General features: G+C 47.8%; 9 protein-coding genes and 2 non-coding genes across 11 annotated transcripts; 5 read left to right on the top strand and 6 right to left on the bottom strand.

Annotated features, from left to right (window-relative positions):
• Positions 1-301: 301 nt before the first annotated feature.
• LOC145993056 (5S ribosomal RNA) lies at positions 302-420 on the bottom strand. Its single transcript, XR_014442268.1, has one exon. It is a non-coding gene; the product is annotated as a 5S ribosomal RNA (ribosomal RNA).
• Positions 421-6377: 5957 nt separating this feature from the next.
• On the bottom strand, positions 6378-6788 carry LOC145992939 (histone H3). The gene has a single exon (XM_083129327.1). It carries the CDS (start codon positions 6786-6788, stop codon positions 6378-6380), a length of 411 nt encoding a protein of 136 aa, XP_082985453.1.
• A 243-nt stretch (positions 6789-7031) lies between these two features.
• On the top strand, positions 7032-7343 carry LOC145992938 (histone H4). The gene has a single exon (XM_083129326.1). The coding sequence runs from the start codon at positions 7032-7034 to the stop codon at positions 7341-7343; it is 312 nt and encodes a 103-aa protein (XP_082985452.1).
• Positions 7344-8012: 669 nt separating this feature from the next.
• LOC145992937 (histone H2A) lies at positions 8013-8387 on the bottom strand. Its single transcript, XM_083129325.1, has one exon. The coding sequence runs from the start codon at positions 8385-8387 to the stop codon at positions 8013-8015; it is 375 nt and encodes a 124-aa protein (XP_082985451.1).
• Positions 8388-8587: 200 nt separating this feature from the next.
• On the top strand, positions 8588-8959 carry LOC145992936 (histone H2B). The gene has a single exon (XM_083129323.1). The coding sequence runs from the start codon at positions 8588-8590 to the stop codon at positions 8957-8959; it is 372 nt and encodes a 123-aa protein (XP_082985449.1).
• Positions 8960-9391: 432 nt separating this feature from the next.
• Positions 9392-12959, top strand: LOC145992935 (uncharacterized). The gene is made up of 2 exons (XM_083129322.1): positions 9392-9404; positions 12274-12959. The coding sequence occupies exons 1-2, from the start codon at positions 9392-9394 to the stop codon at positions 12957-12959; spliced, it is 699 nt and encodes a 232-aa protein (XP_082985448.1).
• LOC145993055 (5S ribosomal RNA) lies at positions 11110-11228 on the bottom strand. The gene has a single exon (XR_014442267.1). It is a non-coding gene; the product is annotated as a 5S ribosomal RNA (ribosomal RNA).
• A 486-nt stretch (positions 12960-13445) lies between the features above and the next one.
• Positions 13446-13856, bottom strand: LOC145992934 (histone H3). The gene has a single exon (XM_083129321.1). It carries the CDS (start codon positions 13854-13856, stop codon positions 13446-13448), a length of 411 nt encoding a protein of 136 aa, XP_082985447.1.
• A 234-nt stretch (positions 13857-14090) lies between these two features.
• Positions 14091-14411, top strand: LOC145992933 (histone H4-like; the record flags this gene model as incomplete). The annotated part of the gene is made up of 1 exon (XM_083129320.1): positions 14091-14411. A coding segment is annotated over one exon (321 nt), but the record flags the coding sequence as incomplete, so codon positions are not given.
• A 669-nt stretch (positions 14412-15080) lies between these two features.
• Positions 15081-15455, bottom strand: LOC145992932 (histone H2A). The gene has a single exon (XM_083129319.1). It carries the CDS (start codon positions 15453-15455, stop codon positions 15081-15083), a length of 375 nt encoding a protein of 124 aa, XP_082985445.1.
• Positions 15456-15655: 200 nt separating this feature from the next.
• LOC145992931 (histone H2B) lies at positions 15656-16027 on the top strand. The gene has a single exon (XM_083129318.1). The coding sequence runs from the start codon at positions 15656-15658 to the stop codon at positions 16025-16027; it is 372 nt and encodes a 123-aa protein (XP_082985444.1).
• Positions 16028-17446: the final 1419 nt, after the last annotated feature.

The following is a 17446-nucleotide window of genomic DNA, read 5'->3' as shown; positions in this document are numbered from 1 at the left end:
CTTCGGGGAGCGACGCGGCGGATCCGCCGGGCAGGCCAGCGCTCCCCGCCGGGATTATGGCGGCCGCCGGTAATAAGAACGCACCCTGCAACCCCGCACGCCACAAAAAACAGAAGAACGTCGCCTTCCCCGATATTCATATATACTAATATACATTCTTCACTTATATTATTATTATTATTATTTGATGACATGTACATAAAAAAAAAAAAAAAAAAGCGATTGTGCAAAAACTGTGGGTGATTGATCGGCTTCGATTCACAAATAAAAGGCCACTATGAACCTTGAAAAAGAAAAAGGATGCCAACAGCACCTGGTGTTCCCAGGCGGTCACCCATCCAAGTACTGACCAGGCCCGACGCTGCTTGACTTCGGTGATCGGACGAGAACCGGTATATTCAGCGTGGTATGGCCGTTGGCGAAAGATACTGCTTTCGGTAAGGTACATATAGTCCAACTTCTCGTTTTCGGGGAAATGTCTCGTCTCGTGGGCACTGCCAAGAACGTGTAGAAGAAACATAACAAATAATTATACATTTCATTGTAGTCATAGTGAGAAATGTGCTTTAACACCCTTCGAGAGATGTGTGAACATAAAAGCTACAAGATAGGGAAGAAAATTTAGTGCAGTGAATAAAAGTGAATCTCATGACCAACCTTTTTGATTCCACACTATATACCCAGGACCTAACAACGAAAAAGTGATTGGGCTCGGTTAGTTCGTATGAACTTTCCAGCCTGATCATTACCAGTGCGTAGTTATATATATATATATATATATATATATATATATATATATATATATAGTCTCTCCAGCCTAGCTATTTCCTATTTTTGTGCTATCTTCGGACAACTTCATCGAGTTCTCGAATACGCGCTATTCCCACAAACCAAAGTAGGCAACGGGCACCTCGACACAAACTATTACATTATTATTATTTATCGGCGGAGAGCAGGAAGGGCCGCGCTAACTTTCGGTGCAAATGGCTGCTTTCGAATCGAACCACAGTCCTCATGCGATAGATTTTCGCCTATAAACGAAATTAAAGGCTATACATTGGAAGTAGGCCAGCTTCGTTCAAACACAGGCGTGTGCGACACACGCTACTTCGGAGATTGGCTTGAGAGGCCTGTCGTATGCTCAAGGCACCTGATTCTCAGCAAGAGAATAGGGGAAGGATTGAACTTCCATCTCCTCCGTGCAACCGACGCACCTTCTACCTTTTCTCAGAGAAAACTAAGGAAATCACGGGCATATGGAGGTCGCGCGTACACCTACGGTGAGTTTGACACGAAGGAAGCGAGGAACGTGGAAGTCGTGGGGACGGACTGCGGCACTTCACGGCTACTTCAAAGTTTCCGGAACGTACCCAACAACGAGGGATGCTGGTGCTCTCTAGCTCAGCACTGAAAAAATTAATCTTGGAAAGAGGAGGAAACACACTTACCGTTGTGGCAACTACAAACTTCAGTTTGCTTCGGCCCGCCTGAGAGCTGCTCTCGCTCCGGTCCGCGCTCCGAGAGAAAAGGGGGTCGAAACCAATAACAACACCAGACCAACAGAATACACTAGACCAGACGCTGGCCACAGATTAGTCCAAGCAGATGCGACAGAATCCAGGCAGGCCGTACCGAGAACGGAGACAACCAATCGCTCCCAGATGCCCAGAAGAAACAACAGACAGCCTACCCAACCTCGCATGCAGGAGGAAAGAACAACCAGAGAAGAACAGTCACGCCGAGAAGAACAGCCACGCCGACAAGGGCAGCCACGCCGGGAAGAGCAACCACGAAAAAATGAAGAGGAAGACAAATTCTTCTCCTTCTCCTCATTTTTGCAAGCCTTCCAGGGAGCCACCAGAAACAGGATGGTCCCTCACATAATGAGGACAGCCCCACTACTAAAGGCAGCAAAAGACGACTGCTCCCGAATCATCGCAGTTACAATTATGATTGCCGATATGATCAATGATGGCTGCATCTAAACGAACAAGCCTCCACAGAAGCATAAGGCTAGTAACCTACAATGCTAGGGGACTGCGCAGACAGAAGACAGAAGTGCTCCATTACCTAAACCTCCACAAAACAGATGTGCTATGCGTCCAGGAGACCTTCCTCAAACCAAACAGGACCTTCAACACCAGGCCATATAAAACCTACAGAAAAGACCGCCTCCACGCAGACCGGGGAGGCCTAGCCATACTCATCAAACGAAGCATCCCTTCCGAAGAAATTACAGTTCCGCCACTGCAGCAAATGGAGGCAATGGCCATCAAGATACACGCCCCCGGGGCACCGCTGATCATCGCCTCATGCTACAAAGTACCAGGGCACCAACTCCTGGAACAGGATATACAGACACTCGAGGCACTAGGACCGCACGTTGTAATCGCAGGCGATCTCAACGCAAAACATAGGCGTTGGAATTCAAGACAACAAAATAACGCAGGCAGAGAGCTAGACAGAATCCTGGGCAGGTCCCACCTGGACATTAACGCACCTACAGAGCCAACCCACTACCCCGATGCAGCAAACCAGCAGCCTGATGTCATCGATGTGATCCTGTATGCAGGCTGTGGGATACAGGTGCAACCATATGCTGATATAGCGCTGGACTCAGATCACGTCCCAGTGCACACATCAGTATCGCACAGGATCATCACCCACAACGCGCCGCCACCACAACCACCGCCGGTCAACTGGGACGACTACTGCAGACTACTCAATCAACTGGTCGATCCAAGGATGCCGTTAAATAACAACAGAGAAGTAAATACGGCAGTTGGCATACTAACCCAACACATAACAGATGCCATCCAGTATGCACGCCAGCCACCAATAGAAGATAATCGCCAGGAAGATGAGGAAGACGAGAAACTACACTTCCTCCTAACAGCTAAAAGAAGATTCCGAAAGAAATGGCAGGAAACCAGAGACCGACGCTGGAAGGAGGCTTATAACAACATGAGCCGAAGGGTCAAGATGAGGATCGAAAACTCCATCACCGAAAAGTGGGAAGGAGCGCTCAAGAACATCGCGCCCATGGGCAGAGACTTCTGGAGGATCATACGAAAACTCACCACGCCAAAGCCCGATTCGTACACTACAGTACTGAACGGGCCAAATGGCCCAGAAGTCGATCCACAACACCAGGCGGACATCTTTGCCAGCCATCTCAGAGGAATCTTCCAACCTAATCCGCCACCACCACCTCCCTTCCTACAAGAAGTCCAGGAGACAGTGAGGGAAGTCCGCCACACACCGGTCGCGGGGCTACCAAGACTCACAAACCCCAGGGAAGTGGCAGGATACATCAAGCAGTTACCAACAAACAAATCTCCAGGACTCGACAAGATACCACCATTGGCACTCAAAAGAGCACCAAGAAAAGCAATAGTACTACTCACCAGGATCATCAATAGCATTATGATCACTGCAGAGTTCCCTGAACAGTGGAAGACATCGAGGGTGGTGATGATCCCAAAACCGGGGAAAAACCAGAGGATGCCAACCAGCTACAGACCAATCAGCTTGCTCTCTCACATAAGCAAGATATGTGAGAGAGTGATCCTGCGCCGATTGCAAGACCATGTCGAAGCAGCCAACATCCTCCCGGACCATCAATTCGGATTCCGGGCCGGGCACAGCACCACCACCCAGCTGGCCCGAGTAGTGGACCACATCACCTGCATGATGAACCGGCGGCACCTCATCCTCGGTGTCTTCCTAGACATCCAGAGCGCCTTTGATAAGGTGTGGCACGAGGGACTTGTGTACAAACTGCACACTTACCACTTCCCTGTGACCTACACCAAACTCATCGCAAGCTATCTCACCCGGAGATCCTTCATAGTACATCAAAAGGGAAAATCTGCCGCCCCAGAAACCATCCACGCGGGAGTGCCACAAGGATCCGTACTGGCCCCACTGCTGTACGCCATCTACACAGCAGACATGCCGATAGCACCAAGGATCACCCCGGCTGTATTCGCGGATGATACAGCGTTCTTCTCATCCCACCGAGACCAGTACGAGAACTACATCCGGATGCAGGCACAACTACACCTTCTGGAAACCTGGACCTCAAGATGGAGGATCCAACCAAATCCTGGCAAGAGCGTTGCAGTGATCTACAGGGCGAGACGACCGCAACAACTGAGACGTCTCACCTTGCTAGGGGAGCGCATACAACACAAAGAGAGTGCAGTATACCTTGGCCTGACCCTGGACCGCAGGATGACCTTCGCCAGGCATGTAGATGACATCTGCCGGCGAGCCGGAGCACGAATCGCGGCGCTGTATCCAATCCTCCGAGCGCTCACATTGTCGATGGAATCCAGACTCCATATCTACAAGGCATGTGTGCGCCCACTACTACTCTACGCCATTCCAGCCTGGCACCAGGTGGCACCAACAACCTTCCAAAAGCTGCAAGTCGTTCAAAACCGGGCTGCAAGACTCGTCGGAGGCCACGACAGAAGGACCAGGATAGTGCAGATTCATGAAGACCTGAACCTGGAGAAGCTACGGATCCAGACAGGTAAAATTACACTCACCTTCTGGCGCCAATTGGCGAACCACCAGAATCCAGCTGTCCGCAGCATTGGCACAACACCCATCCTGCGATGGAAACATAGAACTCCTCGCCCACACGATCCCAAAAACATAGCCAGGCTCCAATAATTCAAATCCAACCCTCACTCCCATATTGCCACCACTATGTATTCTCCATTTAACTCCTGCACTACGCCTCCTCTCCATGTATTTCCCATGTATTATCCATGTATTCTTCATGTACTTCCCATGTATTTTCATGTATTTCTCCACCTATAATCATGTATATCGACTTCATTACGAATCCTCTACCATGTATCTCCTCCATGTATTTTCTCCATATACCAGTGTTCAATATACCTTGTACCCTGCATAAGAGCTAACACCAAAGCCAACACAACACCTGATGCCGTACTGCCATATCAATCCTCCAAGGAGGAATCACACACAATAGGCTAAACAAAAAACAGCCTCCCGGAGGGGACAATAATCCCCTCCAAAACCACACCCGCTCCAGCAAACCAAAGGAGCAAAATTCATCTTCCACCCCCTGTAGCAGTTGCAGGGAGTGCCACTACCATCAAAATCCATACAAATCACCATTGTCACACAAATCCCAAACACACAAGTCAAGTCAGGTCCCAAGGGACGAAACTGAAAACAAGAAAACCACAATGAATGATGATGATGATGAGCGCGGGGATTCATTTTCGTTCCGAAAAGAGCGTAGATATGGCAGATACGGCATCAGCTCCCTCAGCCCCGACGGCGGCTTCGCCCAAGAAGTCCTCGAAGGCGAAAAAGCCGAGAACGGCTCCTTCCCATCCCAGGACATCCGAGATGGTGAACAACGCTATCAAGAACTTGAAGGAGCGCGGAGGCTCTTCCCTGCAGGCCATCAAGAAGTACATCACCCAGAACTACAAGGTCGACGCCGAGAAGCTCGCGCCCTTCATCAAGAAGTACCTGAGGAGCGCCGTGGCATCAGGTTCTTTGGTGCAAACCAAAGGAAAGGGTGCCTCCGGATCTTTCAAGCTCAGCGCTTCGTCGCTGAAGGAGAAACCGGAAAGCGGGGCTGTTTCCAAGACCAAACGCTCGGCTCCCAAGGAGAAGAAACCGGCAAAGAAAGCTGCCCCGGCCAAGCGACCAAAGAAGACCGGCGAAAAGAAGAAGGCACCTGTTGCAAAGCCAAAGAAGTCTCCATCGAAAGTGAAAAAGGCAAAGACGCCCAAGAAACCAAAGGCGCCAAAGCCAAAGAAGGCTGCCAAGCCCAAGGCAGCAAAGAAGGCTGCACCAAAAAAGAAGTAAAATGGTTGAGCACGCAAGTGTTCCCCATAAAAAGGTCCTTCTGAGGACCATCAAAATTCTCCTGGAAGGAGCGAATTTGCACGATCACTCAATCTTATAACCTTTCTTTTCATCGGACACGGTGTCATCCTTTCCCTTCCATCCATGCATTTTTTTTTTAAAAAAATGTAAACCATGAAAGCAATACACTTGTCACATTATGTAGTCATAATTTGTTTGACTTCGTTTCCATCGATTCTATGAAATGAACTGCGAGCAATATGAAATGAACTGCGAGTAAGATATTAGATTTAAAGATTTAGCGAGAGCTTTATTATTAAAACTGAATATTCATGAAATATCGCCCAATTGCTTCGGCATTATTATTTTAAATAACTTTTGGATAAACGCGAGGATAGGGATGGAATTGACAATAATAATAAAAAATAAAGAGAGATACGACCAAAACGTACTTTCCAAGTAGGATTTGTGGTCCTCAAAAGGACCGATTGTTTGCCAAGGGCAGCGGAATGCGCTTAAGCACGCTCTCCACGAATGCGGCGGGCGAGCTGGATGTCCTTTGGCATGATAGTGACACGCTTAGCGTGGATGGCACACAAGTTGGTATCTTCGAAGAGACCGACGAGGTAAGCCTCGCTGGCCTCCTGGAGAGCCATGACTGCGGAACTCTGGAAGCGCAAGTCGGTCTTGAAATCTTGAGCGATCTCGCGGACGAGACGCTGGAAAGGAAGCTTCCTGATGAGCAACTCGGTGCTCTTCTGGTAGCGACGGATTTCTCGAAGAGCCACGGTACCTGGCCTGTACCTATGGGGCTTCTTCACTCCTCCGGTGGCGGGAGCGCTCTTCCTAGCTGCCTTTGTGGCGAGCTGCTTCCTTGGGGCCTTGCCTCCGGTGGATTTTCGTGCAGTTTGCTTAGTCCGGGCCATTGTCGCGTGCTTGTCCTAAGCGTTTCCGTTTCAAACAATCGCGCCAACCAAAAATCATGCCTTTATATGCTTTGCCCTGAAAGGTGCCGTGCATGCTCCTGATTCGTGAAATCAAACCGAAAAGCGGATTTCCCATTGGCTCCCGCCATTCTGCCCCCCTCTGTCGAAGGCGTACAAAACTGAGCCGGCTCGCCGGGAAGGCTTCATTCTCATCTTTCGAATCCACGTACGTGCACTGCAGAAATGACAGGCAGAGGTAAAGGAGGAAAGGGACTCGGCAAAGGAGGTGCCAAGCGCCACCGTAAAGTTCTCCGAGACAACATCCAGGGTATCACCAAGCCCGCCATCCGCCGTCTTGCCCGGCGAGGAGGTGTGAAGCGAATCTCCGGTCTCATCTACGAAGAGACACGCGGCGTCCTCAAGGTGTTCTTGGAGAACGTTATCCGCGATGCCGTCACCTACACGGAGCACGCCAAGAGGAAAACCGTAACCGCCATGGACGTCGTGTACGCACTCAAACGTCAAGGCAGAACCTTGTACGGTTTCGGAGGTTAAGGGCTCTAGTTTGCCTGTCCTCCATCTTGAAAAATCGGCCCTTCTAAGGGCCACAAATCTTTTCTTTGAGGAAGGAAATGTCAGCTTTCAACTTTCCCCGAACCTTACCCCCTGATCCCAGCCTCGATTCGAACGATTTCTCTCGTCTCGAGTTCATAATGACATAAGAATGATTGAAATAATTGAGAATTCAACAAAAAATATTCACGCGAGGACTCTCAGCATTCGCTAGATGACTACCCACCCTTCGTTCGTCGTTTAGCAAAGCAAAAGAAATTTATGTGAAATTCAGATTGCTTCTGTCAAATTATAACATCAATTAATATAACTCAGGCGAACATATATATATATTTTTTATTATTATTATTTTCAGTGCAGCTTGACTCCACCGAAAACAAAACACACGTCATAATCTCTATGCTATCAAAATTTACAAGATGTATACGTACAGGTAAGCCACTATTCTCTGACATTATCGGAAATAGGCAAAAAACATTGAATCAACACAGGATTTGCATGCCAAGTTACATGGATTGTCAGTCCTGATTAGACTACAGACTTCAAACTTGAAAACTTAAAAAAATGGAGTAGACAATGACCCTTTCCTAAGGTAATTGGTGGCCCTTACAAGGGCCGATTTGCTAGAAGCTGAGGGGGTAGGGTGTCAGCTTAAGCTTTCTTCTCGGTTTTCTTGGGAAGAAGGACCGCCTGGATGTTGGGCAGCACGCCACCCTGGGCGATCGTGACCCCAGAAAGGAGCTTGTTCAACTCCTCGTCGTTTCTGATGGCCAACTGCAAGTGACGGGGGATGATCCTGGTCTTCTTGTTATCGCGAGCAGCATTGCCGGCCAACTCCAAGACTTCGGCTGCCAAATATTCCATGACGGCGGCCAGGTAAACCGGTGCACCGGCACCGACACGTTCGGCATAATTGCCCTTTCGCAAAAGTCGGTGGATTCTGCCGACGGGGAACTGAAGTCCGGCTCGGCTGGAGCGAGACTTGCTCTTTCCCTTCACTTTTCCTCCCTTTCCGCGTCCAGACATGATGATCTCTTGCTATCGATACAACGTGAAAACACAAATTTTTGCCAGCCAGTTTGGTGGTTTTGTTAAGTAGTATTGAATCGCCGCGAATGAGAGCGTCCGGGAGACACGTCTCGAAGCGCCATTGGTCCGTCTGATATCAACCGTCCTTTCTTAAAAACGAATCGACGGAGGTGGCGCCCATCGAGTCTGTCTGCAACATGCCGCCAAAGACAAGTGGAAAAGCCGCCAAAAAGGCCGGAAAGGCCCAGAAGAACATCTCCAAGGGAGACAAAAAGAAGAAGCGGAGGAGGAAGGAGAGCTACGCAATTTACATCTACAAGGTGTTGAAGCAAGTTCACCCTGACACCGGCATCTCCAGCAAGGCGATGAGCATCATGAACAGCTTCGTCAACGACATCTTCGAGCGCATTGCCGCCGAAGCTTCCAGGCTCGCTCATTACAACAAGCGATCGACCATCACCAGCAGGGAGATCCAGACGGCCGTTCGGCTGCTCCTCCCCGGTGAACTGGCCAAGCACGCCGTCAGTGAAGGCACCAAGGCCGTGACTAAGTACACCAGCTCAAAGTAAACTCAAGGAAATAATTACCTTGCCGAAAAAGGCCCTTTTTAGGGCCAAAAATTGAATCTTGGAATTGGACGAACTTGTCTACCACCCCTCCGAAACGTACACTTACATAACCTAACGATATCTCAGCCTGCAAGCGAGAAGATTTTTGACCTTACGTATATATAAAAAAAAAATGCTTTTAAGGTACGACCTTAACCAGCACGTAATTTACAAAAATAGGCTAAATTTCCAAATTTTTTAGTTTCTTTTGCTGAATAGGACTTTTAGAGTTACATTTGGACAAAATGCCACTGCAAAAAAATAACCTAAGACTTGGAACAATTATTGATTCGGCGCATTATTATTTTGGATGAACACATAAAATAAACTTGTATATTTAACAAAAATAACTTTCAGGTTTCTATTTCACAATTGTACGTTTGTTACTAGAGTATGGCAGTGAAAGGTACACACAGATTAATATCTGCATATACTCGGTTGGGTTACATTAGGTTAGGTTTTGTTAGGTCGTGATTTTATTTCATTTTTCGTGTTTTCCTTCATTTTACTTTCAAAATTACTTTCAGTTTTCTCCACGAGCAGGGAAAAAGGAAGAGTTTGGCAGTCACATTCATAATTTGCACTAAAAGGGCTCACTTAACTTCTATGAAAGGGTGAGAACTGGTACGCTCAACGAAGTGTGACATTTGGCGGGAACCGTTGCATTTGAAATCGGTTACTCCAAGAATTGATCTGAACGTTGTTTCCAGAGGACGGCGGCATCGGGGGGGGGGGTGGAACTTCAACTTACGATCCCGGAAGATTAGCATTTTTTTGTTCAGTTAGGGGTGGGGTTCGAACGCCTACATGCCTCCATTCGGTATCATTACATGCTGACTACACAACGAAAGTGTACGCGAATTTTTGAAGAGGAACCAAAGTTGTCTTACGCAAGGTCCTTTTTCCAGGAATTTGTCTCGCGTTCGTCTGAACCCAGATCCTCTGGGAGGTTAGGTTACGTTGACATGGCAAAAAAAAATGTTCATTCCATCCTATGCATTAATATTAGGGGTGTGCGGGATCCCGAAAAGTCGGGACCGGGGGGGGATCCTGTCCCGATCCCGACTTCGGGAAATGACTTCCCGACTCCCGACCAGTCGAGAAATACCGAATGGTCATTTTATCGTTAATTCGTTTGCTGCAAAAAGTAACGGTTATGTAACGGTCTGCTGCCAAAAGTAACGATTTCGTAACCGTCTGCTGCCAAAAGTAACGGTTTTGTAACCGTTCCCTGCTAAAACTAACAGTTTCGTAACCGTTTACTGCCAAAAGTAACCGTTTCGTAACAGTTTACTGCCAAAAGTAACCGTTTTGTAACAGTTTACTGACAAAAGTAACCGTTTTGTAACAGTTTACTGACAAAAGTAACAGTTTCGTAACCGTTTGCTGCCAAAAGTAACCGTTCCGACCAGGACCTTCCCCACTTGCCTTCTGCTAAATTGTCCACTAGCGGGGACACTTTCACATCACTGCACTGATCGAGCATTCCCTTTCCGAAGGGAAAAGACGCGAGATTTGACATGCATCGGTTGAAACAGAACCTCGGTTTACGTGTCCTCGCCAACGAGTATGCGACATTTCCAATTCTTTATTCTGCGTGTGCACACCCCCCCCCCCCCGCCCCGGTGCGTTTCGGGCGAAATTGCCAACGGATCAGGGTTGCCGGGCCGGGACTATCCCTTTAGCGAACGCCTCCTTCCACGGCGATGGCATTTTGCAAAAAAATAAAAACGCCCAAAAAAAACACACTCCCTGCAACCGCCGGCACGTATCCTCGCCGAAAACTACCAACGCCGGGCTCTTCGGGGAGCGACGCGGCGGATCCGCCGGGCAGGGGAGCGCTCGCTCCCCGCCGGGATTATGGCGGCCGCCGGTAATAAGAACGCACCCTGCAACCCCGCAAGCCCCAAAAAACAGAAGAAAGTCGCCTTCCCCGATATTCATATATACTAATATACATTCTTCACTTATATTATTATTATTATTTGATGACAGGTATATTGAAAAAAAAAAAAAAAAAAAAAAAAAGCGATTCTGCAAAAACTGTCGGTGATTGATTGGCTTCAATTCACAAATAAAAGGCCACTATGAACCTTGAAAAAGAAAAAGGATGCCAACAGCACCTGGTGTTCCCAGGCGGTCACCCATCCAAGTACTGACCAGGCCCGACGCTGCTTGACTTCGGTGATCGGACGAGAACCGGTATATTCAGCGTGGTATGGCCGTTGGCGAAAGATACTGCTTTCGGTAAGGTACATATAGTCCAACTTCTCGTTTTCGGGGAAATGTCTCGTCTCGTGGGCACTGCCAAGAACGTGTAGAAGAAACATAACAAATAATTATACATTTCATTGTAGTCATAGTGAGAAATGTGCTTTAACACCCTTCCAGAGATGTGTGAACATAAAAGCTACAAGATAGAGAAGAAGAAAATTTAGTGCAGTGAATAAAAGTGAATCTCATGACCAACCTTTTTGATTCCACACTATATACCCAGGACCTAACAACGAAAAAGTGATTGGGCTCGGTTAGTTCGTATGAACTTTCCAGCCTGATCATTACCAGTGCGTAGTTATATATATATATATATATATATATATATATATATATACTCTCCAGCCTAGCTATTTCCTATTTTTGTGCTATCTTCGGACAACTTCATCGAGTTCTCGAATACGCGCTATTCCCACAAACCAAAGTAGGCAACGGGCACCTCGACACAAACTATTACATTATTATTATTTATCGGCGGAGAGCAGGAAGGGCCGCGCTAACTTTCGGTGCAAATGGCTGCTTTCGAATCGAACCACAGTCCTCATGCGATAGATTTTCGCCTATAAACGAAATTAAAGGCTATACATTGGAAGTAGGCCAGCTTCGTTCAAACACAGGCGTGTGCGACACACGCTACTTCGGAGATTGGCTTGAGAGGCCTGTCGTATGCTCAAGGCACCTGATTCTCAGCAAGAGAATAGGGGAAGGATTGAACTTCCATCTCCTCCGTGCAACCGACGCACCTTCTACCTTTTCTCAGAGAAAACTAAGGAAATCACGGGCATATGGAGGTCGCGCGTACACCTACGGTGAGTTTGACACGAAGGAAGCGAGGAACGTGGAAGTCGTGGGGACGGACTGCGGCACTTCACGGCTACTTCAAAGTTTCCGGAACGTACCCAACAACGAGGGATGCTGGTGCTCTCTAGCTCAGCACTGAAAAAATTAATCTTGGAAAGAGGAGGAAACACACTTACCGTTGTGGCAACTACAAACTTCAGTTTGCTTCGGCCCGCCTGAGAGCTGCTCTCGCTCCGGTCCGCGCTCCGAGAGAAAAGGGGGTCGAAACCTCGGCGCGGGGATTCATTTTCGTTCCGAAAAGAGCGTAGATATGGCAGATACGGCATCAGCTCCCTCAGCCCCGACGGCGGCTTCGCCCAAGAAGTCCTCGAAGGCGAAAAAGCCGAGAACGGCTCCTTCCCATCCCAGGACATCCGAGATGGTGAACAACGCTATCAAGAACTTGAAGGAGCGCGGAGGCTCTTCCCTGCAGGCCATCAAGAAGTACATCACCCAGAACTACAAGGTCGACGCCGAGAAGCTCGCGCCCTTCATCAAGAAGTACCTGAGGAGCGCCGTGGCATCAGGTTCTTTGGTGCAAACCAAAGGAAAGGGTGCCTCCGGATCTTTCAAACTCAGCGCTTCGTCGCTGAAGGATAAACCGGAAAGCGGGGCTGTTTCCAAGACCAAACGCTCGGCTCCCAAGGAGAAGAAACCGGCAAAGAAAGCTGCCCCGGCCAAGCGACCAAAGAAGACCGGCGAAAAGAAGAAGGCACCTGTTGCAAAGCCAAAGAAGTCTCCATCGAAAGTGAAAAAGGCAAAGACGCCCAAGAAACCAAAGGCGCCAAAGCCAAAGAAGGCTGCCAAGCCCAAGGCAGCAAAGAAGGCTGCACCAAAAAAGAAGTAAAATGGTTGAGCACGCAAGTGTTCCCCATAAAAAGGTCCTTCTGAGGACCATCAAAATTCTCCTGGAAGGAGCGAATTTGCACGATCACTCAATCTTATAACCTTTCCTTTCATCGGACACGGTGTCATCCTTTCCCTTCCATCCATGCATTTTCTTTTTTAAAAAAATGAAAGCAATACACTAGTCACATTATGTCGTCATAATTTGTTTGACTTCGTTTCCATCGATTCTATGAAATGAACTGCGAGTAAGATATTAGATTTAAAGATTTAGCGAGAGCTTTATTATTAAAACTGAATATTCATGAAATATCGCCCAATTGCTTCGGCATTATTATTTTAAATAACTTTTGGATAAACGCGAGGATAGGGATGGAATTGACAATAATAATAAAAAATAAAGAGAGATACGACCAAAACGTACTTTCCAAGTAGGATTTGTGGTCCTCAAAAGGACCGATTGTTTGCCAAGGGCAGCGGAATGCGCTTAAGCACGCTCTCCACGAATGCGGCGGGCGAGCTGGATGTCCTTTGGCATGATAGTGACACGCTTAGCGTGGATGGCACACAAGTTGGTATCTTCGAAGAGACCGACGAGGTAAGCCTCGCTGGCCTCCTGGAGAGCCATGACTGCGGAACTCTGGAAGCGCAAGTCGGTCTTGAAATCTTGAGCGATCTCGCGGACGAGACGCTGGAAAGGAAGCTTCCTGATGAGCAACTCGGTGCTCTTCTGGTAGCGACGGATTTCTCGAAGAGCCACGGTACCTGGCCTGTACCTATGGGGCTTCTTCACTCCTCCGGTGGCGGGAGCGCTCTTCCTAGCTGCCTTTGTGGCGAGCTGCTTCCTTGGGGCCTTGCCTCCGGTGGATTTTCGTGCAGTTTGCTTAGTCCGGGCCATTGTCGCGTGCTTGTCCTAAGCGTTTCCGTTTCAAACAATCGCGCCAACCAAAAATCATGCCTTTATATGCTTTGCCCTGAAAGGTGCCGTGCATGCTCCTGATTCGTGAAATCAAACCGAAAAGCGGATTTCCCATTGGCTCCCGCCATTCTGCCCCCCTCTGTCGAAGGCGTACAAAACTGAGCCGGCTCGCCGGGAAGGCTTCATTCTCATCTTTCGAATCCACGTACGTGCACTGCAGAAATGACAGGCAGAGGTAAAGGAGGAAAGGGACTCGGCAAAGGAGGTGCCAAGCGCCACCGTAAAGTTCTCCGAGACAACATCCAGGGTATCACCAAGCCCGCCATCCGCCGTCTTGCCCGGCGAGGAGGTGTGAAGCGAATCTCCGGTCTCATCTACGAAGAGACACGCGGCGTCCTCAAGGTGTTCTTGGAGAACGTTATCCGCGATGCCGTCACCTACACGGAGCACGCCAAGAGGAAAACCGTAACCGCCATGGACGTCGTGTACGCACTCAAACGTCAAGGCAGAACCTTGTACGGTTTCGGAGGTTAAGGGCTCTAGTTTGCCTGTCCTCCATCTTGAAAAATCGGCCCTTCTAAGGGCCACAAATCTTTTCTTTGAGGAAGGAAATGTCAGCTTTCAACTTTCCCCGAACCTTACCCCCTGATCCCAGCCTCGATTCGAACGATTTCTCTCGTCTCGAGTTCATAATGACATAAGAATGATTGAAATAATTGAGAATTCAACAAAAAATATTCACGCGAGGACTCTCAGCATTCGCTAGATGACTACCCACCCTTCGTTCGTCGTTTAGCAAAGCAAAAGAAATTTATGTGAAATTCAGATTGCTTCTGTCAAATTATAACATCAATTAATATAACTCAGGCGAACATATATATATATTTTTTATTATTATTATTTTCAGTGCAGCTTGACTCCACCGAAAACAAAACACACGTCATAATCTCTATGCTATCAAAATTTACAAGATGTATACGTACAGGTAAGCCACTATTCTCTGACATTATCGGAAATAGGCAAAAAACATTGAATCAACACAGGATTTGCATGCCAAGTTACATGGATTGTCAGTCCTGATTAGACTACAGACTTCAAACTTGAAAACTTAAAAAAATGGAGTAGACAATGACCCTTTCCTAAGGTAATTGGTGGCCCTTACAAGGGCCGATTTGCTAGAAGCTGAGGGGGTAGGGTGTCAGCTTAAGCTTTCTTCTCGGTTTTCTTGGGAAGAAGGACCGCCTGGATGTTGGGCAGCACGCCACCCTGGGCGATCGTGACCCCAGAAAGGAGCTTGTTCAACTCCTCGTCGTTTCTGATGGCCAACTGCAAGTGACGGGGGATGATCCTGGTCTTCTTGTTATCGCGAGCAGCATTGCCGGCCAACTCCAAGACTTCGGCTGCCAAATATTCCATGACGGCGGCCAGGTAAACCGGTGCACCGGCACCGACACGTTCGGCATAATTGCCCTTTCGCAAAAGTCGGTGGATTCTGCCGACGGGGAACTGAAGTCCGGCTCGGCTGGAGCGAGACTTGCTCTTTCCCTTCACTTTTCCTCCCTTTCCGCGTCCAGACATGATGATCTCTTGCTATCGATACAACGTGAAAACACAAATTTTTGCCAGCCAGTTTGGTGGTTTTGTTAAGTAGTATTGAATCGCCGCGAATGAGAGCGTCCGGGAGACACGTCTCGAAGCGCCATTGGTCCGTCTGATATCAACCGTCCTTTCTTAAAAACGAATCGACGGAGGTGGCGCCCATCGAGTCTGTCTGCAACATGCCGCCAAAGACAAGTGGAAAAGCCGCCAAAAAGGCCGGAAAGGCCCAGAAGAACATCTCCAAGGGAGACAAAAAGAAGAAGCGGAGGAGGAAGGAGAGCTACGCAATTTACATCTACAAGGTGTTGAAGCAAGTTCACCCTGACACCGGCATCTCCAGCAAGGCGATGAGCATCATGAACAGCTTCGTCAACGACATCTTCGAGCGCATTGCCGCCGAAGCTTCCAGGCTCGCTCATTACAACAAGCGATCGACCATCACCAGCAGGGAGATCCAGACGGCCGTTCGGCTGCTCCTCCCCGGTGAACTGGCCAAGCACGCCGTCAGTGAAGGCACCAAGGCCGTGACTAAGTACACCAGCTCAAAGTAAACTCAAGGAAATAATTACCTTGCCGAAAAAGGCCCTTTTTAGGGCCAAAAATTGAATCTTGGAATTGGACGAACTTGTCTACCACCCCTCCGAAACGTACACTTACATAACCTAACGATATCTCAGCCTGCAAGCGAGAAGATTTTTGACCTTACGTATATATAAAAAAAAAATGCTTTTAAGGTACGACCTTAACCAGCACGTAATTTACAAAAATAGGCTAAATTTCCAAATTTTTTAGTTTCTTTTGCTGAATAGGACTTTTAGAGTTACATTTGGACAAAATGCCACTGCAAAAAAATAACCTAAGACTTGGAACAATTATTGATTCGGCGCATTATTATTTTGGATGAACACATAAAATAAACTTGTATATTTAACAAAAATAACTTTCAGGTTTCTATTTCACAATTGTACGTTTGTTACTAGAGTATGGCAGTGAAAGGTACACACAGATTAATATCTGCATATACTCGGTTGGGTTACATTAGGTTAGGTTTTGTTAGGTCGTGATTTTATTTCATTTTTCGTGTTTTCCTTCATTTTACTTTCAAAATTACTTTCAGTTTTCTCCACGAGCAGGGAAAAAGGAAGAGTTTGGCAGTCACATTCATAATTTGCACTAAAAGGGCTCACTTAACTTCTATGAAAGGGTGAGAACTGGTACGCTCAACGAAGTGTGACATTTGGCGGGAACCGTTGCATTTGAAATCGGTTACTCCAAGAATTGATCTGAACGTTGTTTCCAGAGGGCGGCGGCATCGGGGGGGGGGGGGGGGTGGAACTTCAACTTACGATCCCGGAAGATTAGCATTTTTTTGTTCAGTTAGGGGTGGGGTTCGAACGCCTACATGCCTCCATTCGGTATCATTACATGCTGACTACACAACGAAAGTGTACGCGAATTTTTGAAGAGGAACCAAAGTTGTCTTACGCAAGGTCCTTTTTCCAGGAATTTGTCTCGCGTTCGTCTGAACCCAGATCCTCTGGGAGGTTAGGTTACGTTGACATGGCAAAAAAAAATGTTCATTCCATCCTATGCATTAATATTAGGGGTGTGCGGGATCCCGAAAAGTCGGGACCGGGGGGGGGATCCTGTCCCGATCCCGACTTCGGGAAATGACTTCCCGACTCCCGACCAGTCGAGAAATACCGAATGGTCATTTTATCGTTAATTCGTTTGCTGCAAAAAGTAACGGTTATGTAACGGTCTGCTGCCAAAAGTAACGATTTCGTAACCGTCTGCTGCCAAAAGTAACGGTTTTGTAACCGTTCCCTGCTAAAACTAACAGTTTCGTAACCGTTTACTGCCAAAAGTAACCGTTTCGTAACAGTTTACTGCCAAAAGTAACCGTTTTGTAACAGTTTACTGACAAAAGTAACCGTTTTGTAACAGTTTACTGACAAAAGTAACAGTTT

This window comes from Lepisma saccharinum, chromosome 9, assembly GCF_977018435.1.
Source record: "Lepisma saccharinum chromosome 9, izLepSacc3.1, whole genome shotgun sequence".
NCBI lineage: Eukaryota > Metazoa > Arthropoda > Insecta > Zygentoma > Lepismatidae > Lepisma > Lepisma saccharinum.
This window is presented reverse-complemented; position numbering and strand designations above follow the sequence as displayed.

Coding starts and splice junctions, on each gene's coding strand:
- LOC145992939 (XM_083129327.1), bottom strand. CDS start 6,788: ATGGCCCGGACTAAGCAAACTGCACGAAAATCCACCGGAGGCAAGGCC.
- LOC145992938 (XM_083129326.1), top strand. CDS start 7,032: ATGACAGGCAGAGGTAAAGGAGGAAAGGGACTCGGCAAAGGAGGTGCC.
- LOC145992937 (XM_083129325.1), bottom strand. CDS start 8,387: ATGTCTGGACGCGGAAAGGGAGGAAAAGTGAAGGGAAAGAGCAAGTCT.
- LOC145992936 (XM_083129323.1), top strand. CDS start 8,588: ATGCCGCCAAAGACAAGTGGAAAAGCCGCCAAAAAGGCCGGAAAGGCC.
- LOC145992934 (XM_083129321.1), bottom strand. CDS start 13,856: ATGGCCCGGACTAAGCAAACTGCACGAAAATCCACCGGAGGCAAGGCC.
- LOC145992932 (XM_083129319.1), bottom strand. CDS start 15,455: ATGTCTGGACGCGGAAAGGGAGGAAAAGTGAAGGGAAAGAGCAAGTCT.
- LOC145992931 (XM_083129318.1), top strand. CDS start 15,656: ATGCCGCCAAAGACAAGTGGAAAAGCCGCCAAAAAGGCCGGAAAGGCC.